General features: G+C 56.3%; 2 protein-coding genes across 2 annotated transcripts in view; one reads left to right on the top strand and one right to left on the bottom strand.

Moving 5' to 3' along the window:
• PTPN23 (protein tyrosine phosphatase non-receptor type 23) overlaps positions 1-1,151 on the bottom strand; it is a 41,968-nt gene extending 40,817 nt beyond the window's left edge. The window contains 1 exon segment of the mRNA XM_038390221.2: positions 979-1,151. Within this exon segment, the coding sequence (XP_038246149.1) occupies positions 979-1,062 (84 nt within the window). The 5' untranslated portion in view covers positions 1,063-1,151.
• Positions 1,152-17,000: 15,849 nt separating this feature from the next.
• LOC119851674 (cyclin-dependent kinase 5 activator 1-like) lies at positions 17,001-23,951 on the top strand. Its single transcript, XM_038391892.2, has 2 exons — positions 17,001-19,822; positions 22,958-23,951. Exon 1 carries the CDS (start codon positions 18,142-18,144, stop codon positions 19,084-19,086), a length of 945 nt encoding a protein of 314 aa, XP_038247820.1. The 5' UTR covers positions 17,001-18,141; the 3' UTR covers positions 19,087-19,822; positions 22,958-23,951.
• Positions 23,952-25,504: the final 1,553 nt, after the last annotated feature.

Below are 25,504 nucleotides of genomic sequence, written 5' to 3'. Positions count from 1 at the left end.
CACTGGGTCCAGGCACATGGGAATGATGGAAACTCTCTCTTCCTCATTTTAAAACCCAGGGGAAGCAAATACCCAAGAAAGACTCTCAGTCTAGCAGGGGTACCAACCGGGCTTTAGATCCAGATTTATCAGCATCCCATAAGGCCCTGGTGCTATCTCACTGCCAGTGAGAATTACTCCCACCAGAAATAACAAGCCATATAACAGAGCCCACTCCAAGCTGGACTCGGTACCTTCCCAGGCCTCCTCTCACCACTGTTCTCTCCCAGCATGTGCAGCAATGGGGTACGCGGCGTCACCGGACGGATCCCGAGGTGCAGAGGCCAGAGGAGGGGAGAGAGAAGGGGGAGGATGTGGTGATGGGATGGGTGGGGTCCGAGGAAAGTCACGGTAAGGACATTACTTGCCAAGTCTCGCTCACTCAGAACAAGAGATTTTTAAATCTCTCCCTCTCGTGACAAAGGGGGGCTCAATGAGAGCCGAGACACTTCGCTCCTTTACAACTCTCCCAGCCCTCAGCCTTGGAGCATGGAGGGGTGGGGGTACCAGCAAATGCAGCCCCACCCGCCGCCACCTCAGGAGCATCTGAGCTGAACCAGGGCTCGCAACGGGTGCAGCTTCCAGTCACGGGGGGGGCTGGGGGGTACTGAGAGCCGGTGGCCCCGGAGCACTTGCTAACATGGCCAGGCATGGGGGGCATCTTCAGGCTGGGGGGAGGAGCAGGGAATACGGACCGATGTGTCACTGTGGGGATGGCAGGGGCAGACTCAGGCCCAGCCCCCCCCACTTACCCCACAGTGACCAGTGACCACCCCCGGGATGATCCGCTGGAGCAAGGCCCCCCAGCTACAACCCCCTGCCCTCCCCACCAAGTCTCTCCCTCCCCCGCCCCGCCCCGCCGCGCCCCCACCCCCTCCCGCCCCCCCAACTGCCCCCCCCCACCCCAGTCTCACCCCTGGGGGCTCCCTCCCCCCTCACCTTCTTCACGGCCGGGTTGAAGCCGAACTCCCCGGCCTCCTTGAGGTCCAGCCAGATCATGGGCATACGGGGCACGGCCTCCATCCCGGCCGCTCCGCGCCCGGAACGCAGCAGGCCCGGAGCCTCCCTAGTCCCCGCCCCCGGCCCGCCGCGGAGCCTCACCGGAAGCCGCCCTCCGGAAGCCGCCGCGGAGCCTGATGGGCAATGTAGTCCTGACGCGGACTCTCCCTCTCCCCCTCCCCTGAGGCTGGCGGGCGGGGCACAGGCTCCTCCTCTAGGGCCCCTCCCTCACTGCTGGGCGGGGCAGGGCACAGTCTCCTCCCCTAGGGCCCCTCCCTCACTGCTGGGCGGGGCAGGGCACAAGCTCCTCCTCTAGGGCCCCTCCCTCACTGCTGGACGGGGCAGGGCACAGGCTCCTCCCCTAGGGCCCCTCCCTCACTGCTGGGTGGGGCAGGGCACAAGCTCCTCCTCTAGGGCCCCTCCCTCACTGCTGGGCGGGGCAGGGCACAGTCTCCTCCCCTAGGGCCCCTCCCTCACTGCTGGGTGGGGCAGGGCGCAAGCTCCTCCTCTAGGGCCCCTCCCTCACTGCTGGGCGGGGCAGGGCACAAGCTCCTCCCCTAGGGCCCCTCCCTCACTGCTGGGCGGGGCAGGGCACAGGCTCCTCCCCTAGGGCCCCTCCCTCACTGCTGGGCGGGGCAGGGCACAGGCTCCTCCCCTAGGGCCCCTCCCTCACTTCTGGGCGGGGCAGGGCACAGTCTCCTCCCCTAGGGCCCCTCCCTCACTGCTGGACGGGGCAGGGCACAGGCTCCTCCCCTAGGGCCCCTCCCTCACTGCTGGGTGGGGCAGGGCACAAGCTCCTCCTCTAGGGCCCCTCCCTCACTGCTGGGCGGGGCAGGGCACAGGCTCCTCCCCTAGGGCCCCTCCCTCACTGCTGGGCGGGGCAGGGCACAGTCTCCTCCCCTAGGGCCCCTCCCTCACTGCTGGGCGGGGCAGGGCACAGGCTCCTCCCCTAGGGCCCCTCCCTCACTGCTGGGCGGGGCAGGGCACAAGCTCCTCCTCTAGGGCCCCTCCCTCACTGCTGGGTGGGGCAGGGCACAGGCTCCTCCTCTAGGGCCCTTCCCTTCCTGCTGGGGTTCAGGACACAGGCTCCTCCCCTGCTCCTGGGGGGCAGGAGGTACACGAGCGGGCTTCTTCCATCCCTAAGCGTGTCACTACAGAACCCCCCGCATTCTCCACCCCTCCCTCCCCGCCCTGCATTGCTGCATTCCTCAGTGCTGTGGCCAAGAGCTGCCTGCAGTGGGTCCAGCTGGGCTCTGGGGCCCGCCATTCAGCCAGTGCCATTCCCGTTAAACTGTAACACGTCACAGCAGCGCATGGGCTGGAGCCCGTCTCAGCACCGAGGTCTGAAATGATCCGGGATCGGAAACGACCCCCGCAGCCTTCCACCCTGGACTCAGACCCAGCCAAGATCAGCTGTGAGCGAAAGCTCTGCCATCGGACACATATTAGGTGTCCCGTGTGACACAAGGGCAATGGGTCTCACACCCAATCTGAGCAGGCAGATCTCCATTTAGCAAAACCCACCGCAACTGGGAGGCCTCGGACTGAATGGGTCTGGAGACGGGGCTCTGTTGGCCAGGCAGGCAGGCAGGCGCTGCAGGGCCCAGCTGAGACACACTGGCAGGGCTCGGGGTATGGGAAGATCACCCGAGTACTGCCCGTGCTGTAGCAGCTCAGTGAATAACGGCGGATGTCAGACTCCAGGACTGTCCAGCTGTCTCTTTTAACCAGCATCAAAATTCACTCAACAAGAATCACCTTTATGATAATTTCACAGACATATTTTGCATTGGAATCCAGGCCCCCATTAATCCTCCAGTAAAAAGCAACAGACAAAGAGGGAGAGAGTGGGGAAAAAACCCATCACACTGCTGCTCAAATACTGGATCGGTAGCTTTCCAATAGATGCAACTGGCAAACATGTGGCTGTGGTGAGGTCTGGCCCGTCTGATCCCTTGACCCATTGAGTGCAGGACATGGCATGCCCATGGCTCACACCACCACCTAATGGAGAGGGTGCATAGGAAGCACCTGGGTAAAGACGGCTGGATAACATTGGGGCTGGGACTGGGACCTGATGAGACCAGAGAGCTTCTTGCAGACTCCCCTGTACTAAGCTAAAAGATCTTAGCTAAACTAAAGCATTTCTTTCCCTGCTGCCAATAAGCCAGGGGCTGAGAGCAGGAGGGGAGTGGGAGCGGGTTGGAGCGACAGCTCCATTCAGCCGCTCTGTGCCCTTCTGTTCCAAGCAGAGAGTCTTAGCCATTAGTGAACATTCCCAGGCCAGACCCAGCCTGGAGCCTGCAGACAGCACACACTGGTAGCAGCCACATGCTCCAGACCCACAGAGGACTGAGCTGACCCTAGATTTGATGGGGGGCTCGTGAAAAAAACAACTTCTCCCGATGCCCCCCCACTCCTGGCTGCATCCCGTCTCCGCACCTAGATTCCCTCCCACACCAGAGCAGGTGTGACTCCAACCCAAATGCAGGGGAGACCCTAGACATGTGGGAGGATACCCTTGGATAGTGAGGGGTTAAGGGGGATCATCTCGCTTGGGGGTCCCAAATGTGCAGGCCCTAGGGCAGCTGCCCCTGCAAAGGAAGAGAGACGTGAGCAGCAGTGGAAGAGGGGGAATGTAGAAATCACCATGCTGATCCAGCTGGTCCGGTAGCCAGTCTCTGGCCATGAATGATACCAGCTGCTTTGGAGGCAAGAGCTGGGAACTCCCAGCTTGGACAGACATGCAGTAAAATACCCCTGGGGGAGATCTCTTCCTATCCCCAGACTTGTGCCCTGAAGCATGGGGCTCATGATATAGAGAAAGGCCTTTTGGGAATGCTTCTATGCTCTTAACGTCCATGATATCTTGTGGCCATGAGTTCCAGTGGCTAATCCCAGCTTTAATTGTGACATGTATTGATTGCTTTTGTGTCCCCTTGAGCGTGTAGCAGGAGAGGATCAAGCTGTCCTGACTGACCAGCTGAGGTTCAGCTTCTGACCTACTCTCTCCGTACCCTGCCTTGTTTGACACCTCTCTAGTGCATCCCCTCTATTAGCTGGAGTCAGCCCACCTGGGATGAAGTGGGAATGTTCTTTATGCTTTCTCTGAATACTGTGCGGGTACTTCAGTTTCCCCTCTGCATTTCTTAAGTATCTAGGTGGGGGGATAAGGTGTGTAATTGTTGCAGAGCCCAACAGGGCCAGTGTGATGGTGTCTATACAGAGTAAATGCATCCGATGAAGTGAGCTGTAGCTCACGAAAGCTTATGCTCAAATAAATTTGTTAGTCTCTAAGGTGCCACAAGTACTCCTTTTCTTTTTGCGAATACAGACTAACACGGCTGCTACTTTGCAACCTATACAGAGAATGGCCTACTCTGTCTCCTGGCAACTGATGGCCTGGGCCCCTCCTCTGCAAAGGTGCCGACTGAAGGTGTTGGAGAACAAAGAGATCAGGTTGCCTCCTGGCCCGGGAAAGAGACAAAGGCGAGAGGAGGGGCTGGAGAGTTTCAGTTTGGAGCTGGCTGGGGAAATGGAGGGAGGGCCAGATTGGGCTCTGGCCTCCCTGCCTGCCCCCCCCCCCAAAGATGGACCTGACTGAGGGTTCCTGGTCTCTGTACCTACAAGCTCTGTTTTAGACTGTGTTCCTGTCGTCTAATAAACCTTCTGTTTTACTGGCTAGCTGAGAGTCATGTCTGACTGTGGAATTGGGGTGCAGGACCCTCTGGCTTCCCCAGGACCCCTGCCTGTGCGGACTGGCTGTGGGAAGCGCACGGTTTGGAAGAGGATGCTGAATGCTCCAAGGTCAGACCCAGGAAGGTGGAAGCTGTGTAAGCTTTTTGCCCTGGAGAGGAGGCTCCCCCAGAGTCCTGACTGGCTTTGTATGGAGTAGTTCCAGAGCAACGCCCGGGGATGCCGTGACACCACCCCAGGAAGGGTGTGAGACTTCAGAGGAGATACAGGTGGGGAGAGGGCTGCTCCCACAATGTGCCTGCCTCACTGCAGACCCACAGGGACCATCTGGATGGGTGGTGGGAGAGGTCAGTCATGGTAGCCCATTCAGTCCTTGGCCTCTCTGCTAAGATTGCCAACAGGAGGGCTCATCCGTTGCACATGTGAGCATGTGCCCTGGCAATGGGCTAAGACCCATTTCACAGAAGCCATCAACCAATCCTAATTTCCAGTCACCTCGGACCTAGCACGGCCCTGAGCCAGTGCTGGGGAGATCTGCAGCCCATGCCTGTCCCCTGGCCCATCCGACCCCCTGCGGGCTTGATCCCATGCCCCCTGCATCTCTCAGCCCCCTCCCCTCCACTCCCCTTCTCCTTTGCTCTCTACCCTCGGACAATGGGCTCCCAGAGCTGGGGGCCAGATCTGGAGGCCGGAGGCATCTGAGGCTTCCCTGGCGCCGAGGCGTTTGTGAATTATTGATCTCATCACTGCGGAACATGAACATGCTGGGGGAGGACAGAGCTCAGTGCCGCCCCCACTGCCTGGCTCCCCACTCTGTTTCCATGGCAACCAAAGAGGAGGAGGAGGAGAGGGTACCCTGCCTAGGAAGAGGAGCAGCTTGGGAACTCCCTCCTGAGATTAACCCTTTCATCTCTACAGGCACCGAGGCCAGGGTGCTGGGCACATCTGACTTAGGGAGCTGGGGATAGGTGCTTGAGTAGATGGACATGAGCCTGAAGGAAGCTAGGTGGTGATGGGGGGGTGTGGTGAGGGACACAGCACCATCCAGAGGTAGGATTGGTTGGGATCTGGGTTTTCCAAGCCCAGCCATGATTCCATTATGGATCCCATTTCTTCTGGATGCCGAAGGGCCCCATCCCATTGGAGATGAACCCAAGCATGGCAGTGATGGCCTTGGATAGAAGCTAGAGACTGGGGGTGGGGGGGCAAGGAGGGGTGGGGGTGTCAGCTCAGCCGTGTTTGGAGGGTAACACCTGGATATGATTCACTTCTCCATCTGCCCAGGTGGGCACTGATCACCTGCAGCCGGAGGGGCTGCACGCTCCAACCCCTGTCCCAAGAGGATGGCTGGGAGATGAGGGGAGGGGAGCGTGAGAATGATGAGAGTCTCAGAGGATGGTTGGGGGCAGAAATGGAGAGGGCAGAGAATGGTTTTAATCATAGTCTCTCTCTCCTGGCTTAGGCTGGGGTTGGCACCTGGGTGATGCCCTCTCTGAGATCTGGGATCACTCTGCTATGGGGTCTAGATGTTTAGCTGTGCCCATGATGGCATCTGCCCATTGCCATAGTATTGGAGCATGTTGGTGTCAAGTGGGAGGAGCTTTGATGGTGGGAGGAGCTTGGGAGAGTACCACCACCTACATTAGCCTAATGTGCTGTAGGTCAGCCTCGATTTCCCTGTGACAAGGGCCCAGGCCTGAGGAAAGAGACTGGAGTGGAAGAGGAGGGAAGGAAGAGGAGATGAGGGATAAACAGAACAGGGAAAGGGCAGGGGAGTAGAGGGAAGGGTTGGAGATGGAGAATAAGAAAGTGGGATCCTAGAGGAGAGAGGGAGAGTGGAGGAACCAAAGCATTGAAGGGGGAAACCAGGCCTCTTTCTTTGTTCCAGCCGCTCGTGTGAGTTTGTGCAGGCCCATGGGTAGGTTTCAGCACCCACCTCACTGTGGCAGGAGGCCTGTTGGTGCTTAGGAGCACGGTGTACATGTACATGGTGTACCTGTGTGTGACTCTGTAGTTGTGTATGTGTGTGTAAGTGTGCTTGCAGTTGTGTGCCCTCGCCCCTCGCAGATGTGCTTGCATGTGTCCACAAGCACAGCCGGAAAGGCAGATCTCAGTTTGTGGGGCATTCCAGTCCATATCCCTGTATACACATGAGGGTGTGGCAGCCTGTATGCAACATGTGTGCATGCTTCTGTGTGCCCACATTTGCGTGTGTGTGTCTGGTGGCTTATGCTCACTAGCCCTGTGTGACCCGATGCCCTGATTTATGGGGGGCAGGGATGGGGATTTATCTGGGTGCATAAAGGTTCCTAACTCTGCTCATCTCTAAAATGACCTGCAAAGGGAAACCCAAACCACCAAGATTCATGCCTCTGGGGGCCTTTCAAAAACTAGATTTTTTTTCTTTTAACCTCAGAGCTAGTAGAGCTCTGAGGTCTTTACATCAGTTTCTGCTGGAGGACTCCTTAGAAAACTGCAGGCCTTGACTGGGTGCCGGCTCAGCGAGGGGCCATCTTTTACAAAGAGGAGTTCTCTCCCAAGCGGTTGTTGGGGGTTTGAGTTAAATGGGCACCAAAACCCAACCCAACGCCGGAGCTTTGACTCAGAATCCCCTCCTCGGGGTTTCAGCTTCCTGTAGATCCTGATCGTTCCTCAGTCACCACAGGGAAGCGGATACTTTTCATGTGAACACAAGCCAACTCCCCCACCCCCTCCCGACAACCTTCACTAGAAGTAACAGCAGCGCCCCTATCCTGCCCCATTTGCAAATGGCTTTTATGAGTTCGGCTGTCTGCTATGCACTAAACTCAAATGACCAGCAGGTGGCGCCAAGGTTTTTGGCTCCAGCCCTGCTCAGACACATTACACAGGGCAGGGGTGTTTTTTGGGGGGGTGGGAGGAGGACTGTTTTTTATGGCACCCAGCACCACAAACAGCCCTACCCTAGGCTATGAGCTGACGCCCACCGGCTGTGCTTTGCCCTGGGAGGTGGGGGTGAGTGTATAGCACAGAGGCCCCAAGTTCAGGATGCCGTCCCATGGGGCCCCAGCCAGCAGCATCACTGGGATGGCCATGGGGGGGAGGAGCGTCTCTCTTGGCAGCAGCAGGAGTTATGGGGTGCTCCATGACTTGGGTGTCTGCTCCTGCCATGACGCTCTCTCCTTGTGCTCGTCCCCCCGGGCCTGGAAGCAGCAGCCTGGAGCTCAGAGCAGAAGGAAGTGAGGGCCAAAAAGCTGCGATCGAGGGGGCACCAAGCCAGCCTCTGGACAGATTTGCACTAGAGGGGCCGGTCACTCCTGCTAGGTGTCCCGGGAGGGAGTGACGGTGCGGGGGGGCGGTGTCTCTCCTGGGCAGGCCTGATGGGAGCAGGCAGGATTCTCTTGCTCTCCTAGTTCTGGTGGGTTTATCAATCTCCCGCCCTTGGAAGGGGCATGTTCTCCCTGGGAGACACTGGCTTTGTCCCCAGCCTGAGGAGTATCAACCACCCCAAATTCCTCTTTTCCCCTTGGCTCCAGGCTCCGATTGTTGCCCAAACGCCCCCAAATGGAAAATCAAAAACTTCCAGCTGGGGGGTCCCACCCAGCCACAACGCACAGGGCTTCCCAAGCGGCCTCCTCCTTCCTCAGGGCCTCCTAGGGCCACCCCCTTTTTGCAACCTCATGTCTCCCAGCTGCCTCCCAGCCTTGAGGAGCCTGCAGGAAGAGCTGCTGGGAGTGACGCTGCTTGCAAGGACTCATCTCCCGCGGGGCCATGCTGGGCCCCTGTGCTGGCTGGCCTCTGGTACCAGGAAGGGCGCAGAGGAGGGATGAGTCTCTGTGGTTGGGATGAACTGTCGAGAGCGTGTTATACCAGGGCTCGCAGTCTGCAACCACCGCTGACACCCCAGTCACGGCCGGACCAATGCCCTGGATCTCGAAGCTGTTCGCCTCCGTCCTCTGATGCTGCTCTCAGGGTCGTGCAACCACGGGGAGTGCCACTCTGTTGGGGACCCAACCCTTCAGCTCTGCTTCGCTGTCCTGTGCCTAGGGGCCAGGGCTGAATGGCAGAGCCCAAGGCAGGGACTCTGGGACTCCAACCCCCGATGTCACCAGGCAGCGTTGGTGTAGCCATGTCAGTCCCAGTATATTAGACACATAAGCGGGGTGAGCTCCTAGCTTTTATTGGCCCAACATCTATTACTGATATTGCCTCACCCACCAGGTGACCGTGTCACCTTCACGCCCCACCCTCTCTGCCAAAGCATTTGCCCATCCCCGAGAGGAGCTGGCAACATGCTCAGTGAGAGGCGCCAGAGGGTGAAGCAAAGAGCAGGCCAGAGACTTGCCCGTCCCAGCTGGGCCGGTCCCGTGGTTGTTGTTAACCCATCTCCGAAGCAGAGATTTTCTCCCGGGATTCTGCACGGTCTCTGCTCTGTCTCTGTCCCTGCGCTGCTCCCCCAGAACTGGAATTTCCCTTATTCCTCTGCAAGGTGCTGCTGTGGCCTGAGATTTCCCCCAGTTGGTGGCTGCCCCTTTTCCCCTCCCCAGGGATGCTTCTCCCCCCACAGCTCATCACTCCAACCAGTCAGCCTGCTGATCCAGCTGTGGTACCTCCTTGATGCACGAGGGTGCCCCGAGCACGCACCCATCCGCATGGGACCATCTCTGCCTAGAATCATAGAATCATAGAATATCAGGGTTGGAAGGGACCCCAGAAGGTCGTCTAGTCCAACCCCCTGCTCAAAGCAGGACCAAGTCCCAGTTAAATCATCCTAGCCAGGGCTTTGTCAAGCCTGACCTTAAAAACCTCTAAGGAAGGAGATTCTACCACCTCCCTAGGTAACGCATTCCAGTGTTTCACCACCCTCTTAGTGAAAAAGTTTTTCCTAATATCCAATCTAAACCTCCCCCATTGCAACTTGAGACCATTACTCCTCGTTCTGTCATCTGCTACCATTGAGAACAGTCTAGAGCCATCCTCTTTGAAACCCCCTTTCAGGTAGTTGAAAGCAGCTATCAAATCCCCCCTCATTCTTCTCTTCTGCAGACTAAACAATCCCAGCTCCCTCAGCCTCTCCTCATAAGTCATGTGCTCTAGACCCCTAATCATTTTTGTTGCCCTTCGCTGTACTCTTTCCAATTTATCCACATCCTTCTTGTAGTGTGGGGCCCAAAACTGGACACAGTACTCCAGATGAGGCCTCACCAGTGTCGAATAGAGGGGAACGATCACGTCCCTCGATCTGCTCGCTATGCCCCTACTTATACATCCCAAAATGCCATTGGCCTTCTTGGCAACAAGGGCACACTGCTGACTCATATCCAGCTTCTCGTCCACTGTCACCCCTAGGTCCTTTTCCGCAGAACTGCTGCCGAGCCATTCGGTCCCTAGTCTGTAGCGGTGCATTGGATTCTTCCATCCTAAGTGCAGGACCCTGCACTTATCCTTATTGAACCTCATTAGATTTCTTTTGGCCCAATCCTCCAATTTGTCTAGGTCCTTCTGTATCCTATCCCTCCCCTCCAGCGTATCTACCACTCCTCCCAGTTTAGTATCATCCGCAAATTTGCTGAGAGTGCAATCCACACCATCCTCCAGATCATTTATGAAGATATTGAACAAAACGGGCCCCAGGACCGACCCCTGGGGCACTCCACTTGACACCGGCTGCCAACTAGACATGGAGCCATTGATCACTACCCGTTGAGCCCGACAATCTAGCCAGCTTTCTACCCACCCTATAGTGCATTCATCCAGCCCATACTTCCTTAACTTGCTGACAAGAATGCTGTGGGAGACCGTGTCAAAAGCTTTGCTAAAGTCAAGAAACAATACATCCACTGCTTTCCCTTCATCCACCGAACCAGTAATCTCATCATAAAAGGCGATTAGATTAGTCAGGCATGACCTTCCCTTGGTGAATCCATGCTGACTGTTCCTGATCACTTTCCTCTCCTCTAAGTGCTTCAGGATTGATTCTTTGAGGACCTGCTCCATGATTTTTCCAGGGACTGAGGTGAGGCTGATTGGCCTGTAGTTCCCAGCACATGCACTTGGCCAGTCACGCCGCAGGTGGGCACCACCTCTGCGCTTTTATCTCCACGCACACACATGGGAGGGAAAAGAACACGGCCTGCCATCCTTGAGAGGAGAGGGAGGTCTTCAGGGCTTGTTTCCACACAGGGAGGCAAAGCTGGTTCTCTCCTCTTACCGGCCATTAGCTTCCAGTGAGCCAAGCCAAGCTTGGGCCAGCCCCCCCGACCAGCTAACACGGGGAGGGGGAAGGGATCAGACCCCGAGCTGCACAGTGTGGACCATGGTTCTCTAGGGCTCAGATCCAGGCTTCTCTATGCTGATGGGAGCTGGGAGGGTTCTGCAGCTCAGGACCGATCCATTCCCCAACCCACCCAAACTTGGACCATTCTGAACCCTGCCCTGCCATGCAAATGGGGGGCAAGAAACCAGCCTGTTTCCATGTAGCACATGTACAGAGAAACCCTACAGCCAGGCAGAACTGTGGAGGCTTGGCCTGGACACTGCAGAGCATGAGGGAGGTTGGGTGACTGAGAAGAGAAGCATCATTAGCCTCTCTTTACAGATGGGGAAACTGAGGCAGAGAGCGGGGCTGTCACTTGCAGCAGGTCCAGGGTAGAGCAGGGCATAGAACCCAGGTCTCCCGAGTCCCATGTCAGTGCTCTATCCACTAAGCCCAGTCCCGTCTGGTATTTCATGGATTTGTGACTGGCATACTAGGCCCCCATGGTGAGCCTGGGTGCTGGGCCCTAGTATGTCACCACTGCTTGCCTCCCATTGGGTAATGAGCGTTCACTGCTAGAGGCAGCGTTATTGGTGCACACCCCAGCCCTTGGGAATCGATTGTGCAGTGCCACCGGCCGGCTGGCTCTGAGGAGGCTGAACCTGTCTGTTCGTAAGTCGGCGAGTCACCCCCTGAAGTCAGCACAAGTTAGAACTGCACCCTCCAGCCTGGGGTTTCTTGTTCCAGCCGGAGCTGCATGGGGCTGCGTGTAGCGTACCATCTCTACAACATACGTGTGTGCGTCTACCGCTGCCCCCTGCTGGATGGGACCAGACCCGCTGCTCAAGTGTCAGGGAGTATGTCCTCCTCTGGTGGCAGGCCTGGAAAGAGGATGTTAGCCCTGCTGATCAGTGCAGAATGGGCAGCTGCATCGGGGCCCGATTCTCCATTCTGACACATCCACATCCCACCGTTGACTTCAGGGGAGTCCCAGCTGCCACCCTGGGGGTCAGAGAATGAAGAATTAGCCCCCTCCACTTCTCCTCCTTGCACGGCTTCCACTAGACACCAGGTACCGCTCACCCCTAGCGCTGAGCCCCAGGTTCCGTCCCGCCGTTTGCTCGGGGCTCTATTTCTGTGCTCTGTAAGAAATTTATTCTGGTGTTTGTGCTGGCAGCTTCCCCTCCTCTCCTTCGTTTCCACAAAGGCTGCCCCAGAATAGAAAGCTAGCAGCAGGCAGGAGCCTATTCTTACTGAGGTTAGACAAAAATGTTAATTGCTGTTTTTTTCCCCATCAACCCTCCCCCCTTTAGCCCCTCCCCAGTGGCTTGTCCGTCCAGCCCCAAGTCTGACGGCCTCTGGAACTGACCAGTGAAGAGTGCCCAGCACCGACAGACAGCAGCGGGTTAAAGGGCATTGTGTGGATGCATCAGTGGTGCTCACCTAGAGCTGCCTTGGTGAAGCGCTCCTGCTTCGGCAGCCCTGACTCAGAGCTGACTCTGCCCTGACAACTCTCCCACTGAAGTTCACCGGACGTGAGGCTCACACAGCACCATGGCGTGCACGGGAGTGTCCTGGGGCTGGAGGCCACGACCTGCCCCATTTCATGCAAACCAGGCGCAGGCTCCTGGCACGGTGCGGACGTGACCCTTGACAGGGCACCCCTGCTGTGCACCAGTGGATGGGCCCCTATCCGAGAGGGAGGTACGGGGAATAACCTGAGCAGAATGCCCTTTACTCATCTTCACACTGGATCTTAACAGAGGCCCCAAACCTGGGGGCATGGATCAGGCAGTTTCAGGCCACACCCCTTTTCTGGCATTCCACCCTTTGCCACCCTAGCCCCGCCCACAGCCCACCTGGCTGCTCCTGCCCTAAGGACGAGCATCTTCCAGCAGCAGCTTTCATTGAGGGACCCCAGCACTCCACAATGGGTCCCCTGCTCAGCACCCCCACTAGGCAGTTTCCCTGGCTCCCTGCTTTTGGGGGTGGGGGCAGAGTGGGAAAGTGGCCCTGCGGGGATACTGGCTCCAGCAGTGAGCCTGGCAGGCCCCACACTGGATCAGTTTGCTCAGTGTGCCACATAAGAACAGCCAGAGTGGGTCAGACCAGTGGTTCATTTAGCCCCAGTGCCCTGTCTCTGGCAGTGGCCAGTGTCAGGGGCTTCAGAGAGAATGAACAGAACAGGGCAATCTATTGAGTGATCTATCCCCTGTCATCCAGTCCCAGCTTCCAGCAGTCCGAGCTTTAGGGACACCCAGAGCATGGGGTTGTGTCCATGACTGTCTTAGCTAATAGCCATTGATGGACCTGTCCTTTGTGTGAACTTACCTAATTCTTTTTTTAACCCTGTTGTAGTCTTGGCTTTCACAACATGCCCTGGCAACGAGATCCACAGGATGACTGTGCATTGTGTGAAGAAATACTTCCTTATGTTTGTTTTAAACCTGCTGCCTATTAATTCATTGGGTGACCCCTAGTTCTTGTGCTTTGTGAAGGGGTAAATAACGCTTCCTTATTCACAAAAAGAAAAGGAGGACTTGTGGCACCTTAGAGACTCACAAATTTATTTGAGCATAAGCTTTCGTGACCTACAGCTCACTTCATCGGATGCCTTCAGTGGAAGTGAGCTGTAGCTCACGAAAGCTTATGCTCAAATAAATTTGTGAGTCTCTAAGGTGCCACAAGTCCTCCTGTTCTTTTTGCAAATACAGACTAACACGGCTGATACTCTGAAACTTCCTTATTCACTGTCTCTGCATCAGTCATGACTGTATAGACGTCTATCAGATCCCCCCTTAGTCGGCTCTTTTCTAAGCAGAACAGTCCCACTCTTTTCAGTCTCTCCTCATATAGAAGCTGTTCTACACCTTTAAGCATTTTTGCTGCCCTTCTCTGTACCTTTTCCAAATCCAATATATCTTTTTGAGATGGGGTGACCAGAACTGCACGCTGTATTCCAGATGTGGGTGTACCATGGATTTATATAGAGGCAACATGATATTTACTGTCTTATTATCTATCCCTGTCCTAAGGGTTCCTAACATTCTGTTCTCTGTTTTGACTACCACAGCACACTGAGCAGATGTTTTCAGAGAACTACGCACAATGACTCCAAGATCTCTTTCTTGATTGGTAACAGCTAATTTAGACCCCATCATTTTATATGTAGAGTTGGGATTATGTTTTCCAGGGTGCATTACTTTGCCTTTATCAACATTGATTTTCATCTGCCATTTTCTTGCCTAGTCACCCAGTTTTTTGAGAACCTTTTCTGACTCTCTGCAGCCTGCTGTGGACTTAACTATCTTGAATAATTTTATGTCATCTGCAAACTTTGCCACCTCACTGTTTACCCCTTTTCCTGGACCATTTATGAATATGTTGAACAGCCCTGGTCCCAGGACAGACCCCTGGGGGACCCTGCTATTTATCGCTCTCTACTTTGAAAACTGACCATTTATTCCTGCCCTTTGTTCCCTGACTTTTAACCAGTTACTGATCCAGGAGAGGACCTTCTCTCTTATTCGATGACTGCTTACTTTGGCTAAGAGCCTTTGTTGAGGGACTTGTCAAAGGCTTTTTGAAAGTTCAAGTACACTGTATCATCTGAATCACCCTTGTCCACATGTTTGTTGACACCCTAAAAGAATTCTAATAGATTGGTGAGGCGTGAGTTCCCTTTACAAAAGTCGTGTTGACTCTTCCCCAACAAATCACATTCATCTATGTGTCTGATAATTCTGTTCTTTACTATAGTTTCAACCAGTTTGCCTGGCATTGAAGTTAGGTTTACCAGCCTGTAATTGCCAGGATTGCCTCTAGAACCTTTTTAAACAATCGGCATCACATTAGCTATCCGCCAGTCATCTGGTACCGAGTTAGTAGTTTGGCAATTTCACATTTGAATTCCTTCAGAACTCGGGTGAATACCAACTGGTCCTGGGGACTTATTATTGTTTAATTTCTCAATTTGTTCCAAAACCTTTTCTGTTGACACCTCAGTCGGGGACAATAATCAGATTTGTCACCTAAATAGAATGGCTCAGGTGTGGGAATCGCCCTCACATCCTCTGCCGTGAAGACAGATGCAAAGCCCTCCTGCCTGATTGAGAAGGGAGCTCACACACTGATCAGTGCTTCGGGTGGGGGCAGGGGAGAAACTGAGATTCCCTTTGATGCTATTAACCATAGAGTGCAGTATGGCCCACTTCACAATTCAAATATCAGGAGTCAGACCCAGAACTCAGGAGCCTGACCCCCGATAAGGAGAGCTGTTTAAAGATCATGGTGCTGTTTTTTGGATCTCTTGATTTTGGAACTACCCACACGCCATGTGCGTTGCTGTGGGGAGGAAGCCACAGGGCTGCCAACGCTTCCACACGTACAGAGCAGGGAGGTTCTGGCCCCACTCACCATTCTCTCTCTCAGGGAATGCCTGATGTTGCAGAGTCCTCCCCCCTTCTAATTAATTTATTTTTGCCCCTTCTGCCTACCCCACAGCCAATCAATTCATTATGCACCCATGTGACGAAGTGGGAATGTTGTTAATGTTTTCTCTGAATACTGTGTGTGGCTCAGTTTCCCCTGTGTGGTACTCAAGTATCTAGGTGGTGGGATAAAGGTGTGTGATTGTTGCAGTGACCTCTAGAGGGCAGGTGTGATTGCTGACTGGCTGCAGAGAACTGCCAACACTCTGTAGCCTGGCAACTGATGGCTGGGTCCCCCTCCTCTGCAAGAATCAGCTACCCTTATCCCACTGCCTAGATACACCACCTAGATACTTGAGTAATACATAGGTAAACTGAGGCACACACAGTGTTCAGAGAAAACATTAAGAACATTCCTACTTTGTCCCAACCCCCAAGCCCCACACCAGTTCTACCCCACATCTGTGCCCCCAGAGCCCAGCAACTAATTATGCATTCCCAGCCCCCAATCTGCCCTCTGCCCTCCCCCTCCGTGTGCTCCTGCTCCTCCAGCATCTCTCAGGGTTCTTCACTCCCCTCTCCCTTCCCAGGCCTGGCCTTGCAGAGATGGAGGGAGGTGGGGAGGAGCAGACAGACCATCTCTCACAGGACAGGCAGAGGGAGCAGAGTTGCTGTGAGCTTCTGGGCTCTTTCTGCTCCCTCTTCCCCTCCCCCAAAACTCCTCTGGGCTCCTTGAAAGCAGCAACTGGGGCTCATGACTCAGGGTGTCCGCTCGCTGCAGGGGTGCGTCCCTCCCCCACAGAGCACACGAGGCTCCTCCAAACCTTGGACAGAGACAGGATCCCGGGCCTAGCTTGCCCAATCTGCGATGGTAAATCCTCTGGCCTTTAAGCCCCTTCCCCACCCCAACCACTTCCCAGGGCACAGGGGGCTGGGTAAGCCCAGCCCAGGGAAAGCTGCATTCCTCCAAAACTTTGAGGGGAGTGTGGGGGGCAATCTGGCCAAGCTGGGAAGGCAAAGAGCCCCCTCTCCTGTGACGCTGGCAGCGCTGGTCCCCTCCAACCCCGGGGGGGGGCGGCTGAGAGGACACACAAGGGGCAGTGACTCAACACCGGGCCCTGCTGGCTCGTTTGCACCCCTCACTCCTGGCCCGTTCCCAGCCTCACCCCCTCATGCCCTGCAGACCTGATATCCCCTTGCTGCCAGCAGGATCCCCCATTGACAGATCGGGCAGCATGTCAAACCCTGTGGGGAACGCCACCCCCATGGCCCCCCCACTCCATTGCCACTTGCCCCCCCCCAGGTTGCAGGTCTTCGCACCCCCCAGTGCCTGGTAGAGCCCGCTTGGGGGTGCAGCCTGGGAAAGGGGAAGATTGCCTAGGGCTGCTGGCCAAGGGGGGCATATTGGCGGGTACCCCAATTGCCCCTGCCGGAAGCCGTTCTACCCAGCCTGGATTCAAACCCCCCCCCCATCTCCTGGGGCGGCGGCCTTGGCGTGTCCGGGGGAAGAGGGGCCCCTGCCTGTCTGTCTGTCTGTCTGCCCGGTGAAGTCTATTCCAGCGGCCCAGCCATAGGGGGAGCACGAGCCCCACACAGCCCGGCTCCCTGCCTGCCCCACTGGGCGAGGATGCCTGCGGGGGGACGTGGCTGCTAAGGACCATCCCTCGCTCCCTCCTCCTCCCGCGATTCCGGCGGCTCAGATGCTGCAGGTCTCCCCGGGCAGCGCCGCACCGGGCCGGGCCCCGCAGAGAGCCGCGCCTGGGGGGGGGCAGGAAGAGGTTTGTTGCTGGACCCCCCGGGAGAGACGAGGATTCACGGATTCACCCCGCCCCGGGATCGGGCTTTGCTGCAGCGCCCGGCCGGGGGCCGATGCTCCGGGCGGCCCAGTGACCCCCCCCGGCAGGAGATCCGCTGGCGCATCTTCCCTGGACCGGCTCCCGAGTATCTCCCCGTGGGGGGGACCCGAGATCGCGGCGGGAGGGGGGGTCGCCGCCTGCCCCCCCCCCTCCAGCCACCTCCGCAGCGGGGGGGGGCTCTGAGTGCAGAGAGGGGGGGCCCCGCCCGGAGCCTCTAGATCGGGGGGGGGCGAGGCTGCCGCCCAGGTAGCCAGGCGAGGAAGCGCCATCGCCAGCAGCAGCCGCCGGCTCCCTGCGGCCGGTGCCAGCCCGGATCCGTCCTCGTCCCAGCCCATGGCCCGGGGGCTGCAGCCGCCGGCGATCCGGGAGCAGCCCTGAGCCCTCCGGCCCAGGGGCTCGCCCGGCTCCCTGCCTGGCTCCCGGCGGCGGGACGCGAACCTGCGCAGCAGCCCGCCCCCCGCCAGCGGGCCTGGCCGGCGATTGGATTAGATGGAGCTCGGCGCGGCTGGCAGCATCCTCCTGGCGGCTGGGCTCGAGCCTGCTGCTGCCTCGCCTGCCCGGGCTGGCCATGCAAGACTGAGCCTTAATTGCCTGCACGGAAGCGCTCCGCAAGACTGCTAATTAAGTGCACGCGTGCCAGGCTGTTAATTGCAGGCACAGGACAGGGCTGCCATGCAACGCTGCTAATTAGCGGTGCCTCCACATCGCAGGCAGCCGGCTGCCCTGCCAGGCTGCTGGGGAATGGCCTCCCTGCCAGACGGTGCATCAGTTGCAGGCATGCAGGGTTGCTAATTAGCTGCATGCAGGGATTTGCACTTGCAGCCCCCTTCCTTTAACTGCCTGGCTCCCTCCCTGCTGGCTCGTCCCTCTGCCTGCCTCCCTCAGCATGGGCACCGTGCTGTCCGTCTCGCCGGGCTCCCGGAAGGCCAGCCTGTACGAAGAGGGCTCCTCCGGCTCGCTGGCGCACTACCCGGGCGTGCCGAGCGCCAAGGGCAGCGGGCAGAAGGCGGACAAGACCCTCAAGCGCCACTCCATGTTCATCCCGGCCTTGACCTGGAAGCGGCTGGTGGCCTCCACCAAGAAGAAGGGCTCCCGGGGCGGGGGGAAGGGGCCCGCCCACCATAACAACCACCCCCCACCCCATGCCAAGGACGTGGCCCTCCTCAACCACGAGAACGTCAAGAAGTCGCTGTCCTGCGCCAACCTCGCCAGCTACGATGGGGGCGGGGCGCCCCTGGCTCCGCTCAGCGCCAAGCGCATCTCCACCACCTCCGTCTCCTCCCTCAAGCCGGGCGCCTGCCTGGGCGGGGGCAGCTCAGCCTCCCCACGGCGCGTGGTCGTCCAGGCCTCCACCAGCGAGCTGCTCAAGTGCCTGGGCGAATTTCTCTCCCGCCGGTGCTACCGCCTCAAGCACCTGTCACCCACGGAGCCCATCCTGTGGCTGCGCAGCGTGGACCGCTCTCTGCTGCTGCAGGGCTGGCAGGACCAGGCCTTCATCACCCCGGTCAACGTGGTCTTCGTCTACCTGCTGTGCCGGGAGGTGATCGACGGGGACTCGGTCTCCAGCGAGCACAACCTGCAGGCGGCGCTGCTCACCTGCCTCTATCTGTCCTACTCCTACATGGGCAACGAGATCTCCTACCCGCTCAAGCCCTTCCTGGTGGAGGCAGCGAAGGATGCCTTCTGGGACCGGTGCCTGCGCATCATCAATGCCATGAGCGGCAAGATGCTCCGGATCAACGCCGACCCCCACTACTTCACCCAGGTCTTCGCCGACCTCAAAAACGAAGGCAGCACCCGCGAGGACTTGGCTCGTGTCCTGGACCGGTGACTGGCTCGGCACCCCAAGGACCCACTGCCCCCCTCCCCGCCAACCTCGTGTGCAGCGCAGCCCTCTCCCTGCTATGACCTTTAAAAACCAGCTTGCAGTGAGCCTGGGATTTTCCTCTGACTCGCCTGGGCCAGAGCTCCCCCGAGCCAGGCCAGACTCATCCAACCACTTACAAGGAATCTGGCTTGGCTGTCCCCCCGCTCCGTGAGCCAACAACAAGGGGTGTCTGTGTGCAGCGTGGGGGAGGCAGCCTTCAGCTCCGGTGTCTGTGTCAGAGACAGAAAAGGAGCAGCCAAAGGCCAATAGTTTGATTCCCTTTTAATAGGCCAATAAGTGCCTGTAGGTTCCCTCCTCCCCCCCCCCGCCCCCCAGTGCCACGTTCGTGGCTTGTTAATGTCTTCTTCTTTCGGGTCTACTTGGGATGCATTCCAAAGCGATGGGGAGGATCTCAAATATGCACGGATGCTCGGACGCGCTCTTTAGCTTCGGTCGGTGATGTATTTGTACAGGTGTGTTCTTCCCTTCGAACTAGCTCTGTCTTGCTTAGAAAACCTCCCGCCCCCTCCTTGCCAGACACTGGGCCAGCCGGTGCGTTGTACTGTCTGATAGTGCCAGTCCCGCTGGATCCTTCCTTTTTGTACCTGTCTGACCTCTGCAGCCTGCACTTGGCGCTGGCTGAGGCCTCTGTCCCAGGACGGGGACAAGTAGCTGATGTCCCCTCCTAAGGAATCTCCAGGTGCGTGGGGGGGTAGGGGGGGTGGAGGAATTGGGCCCAGGCTGTAGATGGAGGGTACTGATAGCATGACTGGCCTCTGCATGCTTTGATTGTCCTGGGCGTGGCCTTGGGAACTGAGGAGCCATGGCTAGAAAGGTTTGAACAGGCAGTGGCTGCCAGTGTCTTTCAAAGCAGCCAGGTCCCCTAAGTGTTGTGTGGTGTAAGCAGGGGAAGGGAGAGGATGGAGGAGCTGAGAGAGGGCGAGAGGGGCAGGGCTGGCTGGCTGGCTGGGAGGGGACGGAGGGAGGGGCAGGGCTGGCTGGCGGGCTGGGGGGAGAAGGGCAGAGCTGACCAGCAGAGGTGCTGCAAGCCTGCGCGCTACTGGTTTCGTTTGTGAGTTCCCTGCCCCCTTCATCTGGCAGGTCCCGTCAGGGTGAGAGTGACCCCTGGACCCCTTTACTCCCTGATCCCCGCTGGGTCCCTGTGAGTCTTGCTCCACAATGTTACATTGACTAAATCTCATTTGAAAAGTCTCCTGTACCCCACCAAACATGAGGGGTGGGTTTGGCACCTGGTGTCTCTCTTTGCTTACCTGTCCCATTGCTAGTCTGGCTGCAGGATTGGGGGATGTGCTATCCCACTCTCTTGCTGTCTGGGGCTTCTCCAGCCTTGGGTCCAGCCCCCTTCCTTTGCCCCCAGCCTGGCTAATTCAGCCCTACCTGGCAGTGCCCCTGCCACGTGCCCGCTCTGAAGAGGGTTTGCAGGTAGGATCTAGGGAGGGGGTGCGCAGGATCTGCCACAGGGATGATGCTGGGGGGGTAGAATGGCTGGAGGATTGATGGCTCTGGGCCGTTCCAGAGGAGAGTGTCCCCATAAGCAGGGGGGTGTAACTGGAATGGGCTGCGGAGGGGTGTGGATATTGGGGACACTCTTCCTGCAAGGCACAGTGGATTGTGGATCACCATTACGAATTCGCATTTTGCATGCTCTACCAGCACCCATGACTCTTCCCAGCCCCTCCCCCCCCAGGAAGTAGGGCAATATTACCACCCCATTTTATAGATTGAGAAACTGAGGCAGGGAGCAGGCAAGCCGCTTGCCTGAGGCCACGGAGGGAATTACTGTCAGAACTGGGAGGCTTTTCGTCCTGCAAGCAGAGCACTGACGTCCAGGCCTGGCTGCAGGGAAACCCTGAGGCTAGGCGCTCCGATACTGCAGCAACCATGCAACTGTTGCTTGGGTCACTTGGAGCTGGACTGGAGTGCAGGGGACAATCCTGCGTGGCAGGGCACAGGCTGGGAGGTCTGATAGGTCTCCTCCGTCTCCAGCACCTGAGGCTGCAGCTTTACCTGCCCTCGGCTTGGCTCCTATTGACGCCTGAAGCCATGAGAGATTCCCAAGGGATGAGCGTTCACGTCTCTCCTCCACGAGCGGGTGGTTGGGAGGGCACCAGAGTTGGTGCCAGGCTGGAGGCCGTGCTCAGGACATGGAACGAGGTAGCTGACAAATGCACGCAGAGCTATGGGCAGGGAAACCCCGGGGGTGCTACCAGACCCCGCGCCTCAGGATTTCCTGTGAGGCGCTGCCCTGTTGGTGAAAACTGTCAGGTGCCTCCAGAGGTCCGGTGGCTCATCCCACTCAGCCTTGCATTGGGTGGGGAGGCCATGGTGCCCTCTCGCGGGAGCTCGGGGTGCTGCAGGTGCGCACAGGTGGCTTTGCCGGGGTATATCAGTGCCTGGTGCGGTGCCAATTGGTTAATTGATGCCCAGGCACCGGGCTCAGCACCATGGTAGCTGCAGCTGCAGTCAGGTTTTATAACCAGCCTGGCTGGGGAGTTCTTGGTGCAGCGGTAAGCCCGCAGGGAGACTGCACCTAGTTCTTCTACTATGGCTCATTGGAAACCTTTTCTGGGTGCCCTGCGCTAGGACCGACCAGGGCTCAGCTGGGTCACAGCCAGGTTAGCTCTGAGGCCTTTAACAACGTCCCCAAGGCAGAGTTCCTAAAAGCCCCGACTCCCGGGAGTTCTGCTCCCAGGATCTGGCCCTTACGGGAGACAGGAAGCCATTCAGGGACTCCTTCTTGCTCCCCCTTAAAGGGGCCCTGCAAAGAAATGGGGCTGGTGCCTTTTGCTGTTCCCTTTCTGATGGATACATGAGGCCTGAGATGTTGGGCCATAAGAAGGGGTTGGTTTTTACCTGAGCTAGTCGGCACGTGTCTCTAGGCAGCTTCAGCCCTGACGAAAGGAGCTCCAGCGCATGGGGAAGGGGCCTGTTTCCAATGCTTTTGATTGTGTTGACAGCTATTAACGCCAATACCTAATGCATGCTTGGGGGAAAGGCCATCTCTGTTCGAGTCACCTGTTCAAGATGGGAGCAATCGCTGGCAGCCAGGGACTCCTCCAGCAAACCCCAGGGGGCTCCAGCCCTGACTCCCTGCAATTTGTACCAGGACAAAAATCAGATTCAAAATATCCGCCAAGCTCAGGCATTTCTTTGTGTGTCAACGCAGCCGAGCAAGGGCACAATCCCAGAGAAGTCACCGTCAGGTCAAAGACTCCCTTCACAGCAATGAGCAGGCTCAGACCTTCCCGAGCGTCCCAAAGGCATTCCCGGGCCCTGCACATCTCTGGGGCGCTTGTGTGCATAGATACATGATTTATAGGCAGGTAATAAAGTCACTTTATATACACACGCAGCCCTACTGTATCATAGCTATATGTATATTTTTATATGAGAGAGTATCAGTAACTAACCTGGGGATGGGCCCAAATGCCTTGTTGCTTTTTTTTAATTAAAAGATCAATTCCACGACTATAGAAGCTTAGGTCGTGTCACCCAGTCCCCCCATCCCCCGTGACCCTAAAATCGGGACCGTCGGCGAAATCCACGCCAGTTGCTGCTAAACCAGCATCCACCGCCATCCTCCCCACCCTCCCCGACGTCCCCTGTCCCCCGGTGGATATGCTGTTGTGTAAATAGCCCTGTATAAAGCGTTGCGAGCGGGTATGTGACGATTGTGCATGTAAAGATGATTTATTTAATTTGTCATTATCTTTCTCTTTCCATTTGTGGAGCTGTTTTTCAGTAGTGAGTTTCTTATTTAAAACTGGAGGGGAATCCCCCCAAACTAAACATACCGCTCTGGATTTTCTTCCAGAAGGGGAGGACGTTAAAGTGCATTCCTCGGGTCAGGATTGATGCATTTTCACTGGAACCGGACTCTGCTTATTTTTAGTATTTGTTGTATTTCTTCTTTGGAACCACTATTTATTTGGGTGGAGCTGTCCAGCCTCCTCCTTCCTCCTCTACCCCCAAAGACACGCATGAACTCAGGGGCTTTGGGGGTAATTCCGGACAGAAACTTGTCCCTTGGTCTCTGTACCAGGGCGTGGCCAGTGTTGCTACAGAGGCCAAAGAACCATGAGGCTGCAGTGGGAACCGTGTGAGGTTTCACCTTGCAATCTGGCAATGCTCCCAACAGACATAGGGGCCTTTGCTTTCACGCCCCTCCCGGTGCGGAATGAAGATGACAGTCGATGTTTAAAGTAAAAACACTTCCCTTCCCCTCACCCCCCGGAGGTGTTTGAAATCTGTTTGTAATATTTCCTATCTCAGACTTGCCTACATGTCCGATTTTGAAATTTGTCATTGCTGGGAGTGAGCCCCCCCCCACCCCCGATGCTCCAGGGATGGAGCCTTGTCACAGGGTGCCAGGAGCAGTGGGGGTCAAGTATTTTCTGCTGATGACCGTGGCACTTTATGCAAAATAAAATTGGGGAAAAACAATCTGAAATACAAAGTCTTCTACTGAATGAAACAAGAGTGAGCGCCTCAGACTAGCTGGGGACGAAGAATGCAGGCCGGACTTTCACAATCGGGGACTCCATCCTGGGAAGCAGCGACTCTGAAAAAGATTTGGGGGTGGGGGTGAATAATCAGCTGAACAATGAGCTCCCCATGTGATGCTGTGGCCAAAACAGCTAATGTGATCTTGAGATGCCTAACCAGGGGAATCTTGAGTAGGAGCAGAGAGGTTATTGCATGGGCGTATGTGGCACTGGTGTGACCACTGCTGGAATTCAGTTCTGGTGCCCACAACTCCAGAACGGGGCTGAGAAACCGAAGAGGGGTCAGAGAAAAGCCATGGGAATGACTAAAGGATTAGAAAACCTGCCTGAGAGAGAGAGACCCAAGGAGCTCAATCTATTTAGTTTAACAGAGAGGGTTACGGTGTGACTTGATCGCTGTCTATAAGTATCTATATGGGGAACAAACATTTAATCATGCTCTTCAATCTAGCAGAGAAGGGTGATCCCAATCCAATGGCTAGAAGTTGAAGCCAGACAAATGTACATTTTTAACAGAGTAATTAACCATTGGAGCAATTTTCCAAGGGGGGGGGGGTGGATTCTGCATCCCTGACCGTTTTAAAATCAAGATGGGATGTTTTCTAAATGCTCTGCTCTAGGAATGATTGTAGGGCAGGTATCTGGCCTGCGCTAGCCAGGAGGTCAAACCAGATGATCACCATGGTCCCTGCTGGCCTTGGGATCAATGAGTCAGGGACAGGCACTATAAAAATGCACCTATAGCAATGTAGGCCTGGCTACTCCATTCTGCCGAGGGTATCGCATTTCCGCCATAGCATCTCATATTCAATGTAAGGAACGGCTTCCTTTCCCTGCCCCACATGCAGTGTTATACCTGCCCCCCTGTCCCCCAGGCCTGCCAATGGCATGCAGGATTCAGGATGCATTCATGCCATGTATTGGAATTACAGAGCTGGGATTTACCCGCATATGGTGGGGGAGTTCAGGAGCTTGGGCAAATCTCTCCCCATACACTCAAGTCTATAAAAGTAAATACAATCACTGTGACCAAAATCCATCAAATGGGACAGACCTGCGGTTTTCAACCTTTCTTCATTGGCAGGCCCCTAAAAATGTCAAATGGCAGTGAAGACCCCTTTGGAAGTCTTAGACGTAGTCTGCAGGCCCCCAGGTCCACGGACCACAGGTTGAAAACCACTAGGATAGACTATGTAACCTACTATACACACTGATTTAGCAAGGGCCGTATTCTAGTAGCGACCGCTGCTGGAATACGGTGCCCAGTTCTGGTGCCCACAGTTCAAGAAGGATGCTGATAAATTGAAGAGGGTTCAGGGAAGAGCTCCAAGAATGATTAATGCATTGCAGACCATGCCTCGTAATTTCAGAAGCTTAATCTATTTAGCTTAACAAAGAGAAGATTAAGGGGTGACTTGATTTCAGTCTATAAGTACCTTCACGGGGAACTAATATTTGATAATGGGCTCTTCAGGCTAGCAGACAAATGTCTAACAAGCTCTAACAGCTGGAAGTTGGAGCTAGACCAATTCAGACTGGAAATAAGGAAATAATCATAAGTGAGGGGAATGACCCATTGGGACAACTTAGCAAGGGGCATGTGGCGGATTCTCATCACGGGTAATTTTAAAATCAAGCCTGGATGTTTTTCTAGAAGCTCTGCTCTGGTTGAAACAGGAATTATGGACAGAGCAGCCCCTCCATATTTAAGGTTACAAACGGGATCCCATTGGAAGGCTAATTTTTGCAGCATCTTCCCCTTGAATATATATTAAAAAAAATCTCATCCGCCTTTTACATGTTTAGAGTCAAGTGATGTCCCCAGAAAGAGGATGGGTGATCCAGTGATTAGGACG

Source organism: Dermochelys coriacea, chromosome 2 (assembly GCF_009764565.3).
Source record: "Dermochelys coriacea isolate rDerCor1 chromosome 2, rDerCor1.pri.v4, whole genome shotgun sequence".
NCBI lineage: Eukaryota > Metazoa > Chordata > Testudines > Dermochelyidae > Dermochelys > Dermochelys coriacea.
Note: the sequence above shows the minus strand (reverse complement) of the source record. Positions and strands in the feature narration are given on the sequence as shown.

What these genes read in the sequence shown, in the direction of transcription:
- LOC119851674 (XM_038391892.2), top strand. Translation starts at nt 18,142, where the DNA reads ATGGGCACCGTGCTGTCCGTCTCGCCGGGCTCCCGGAAGGCCAGCCTG.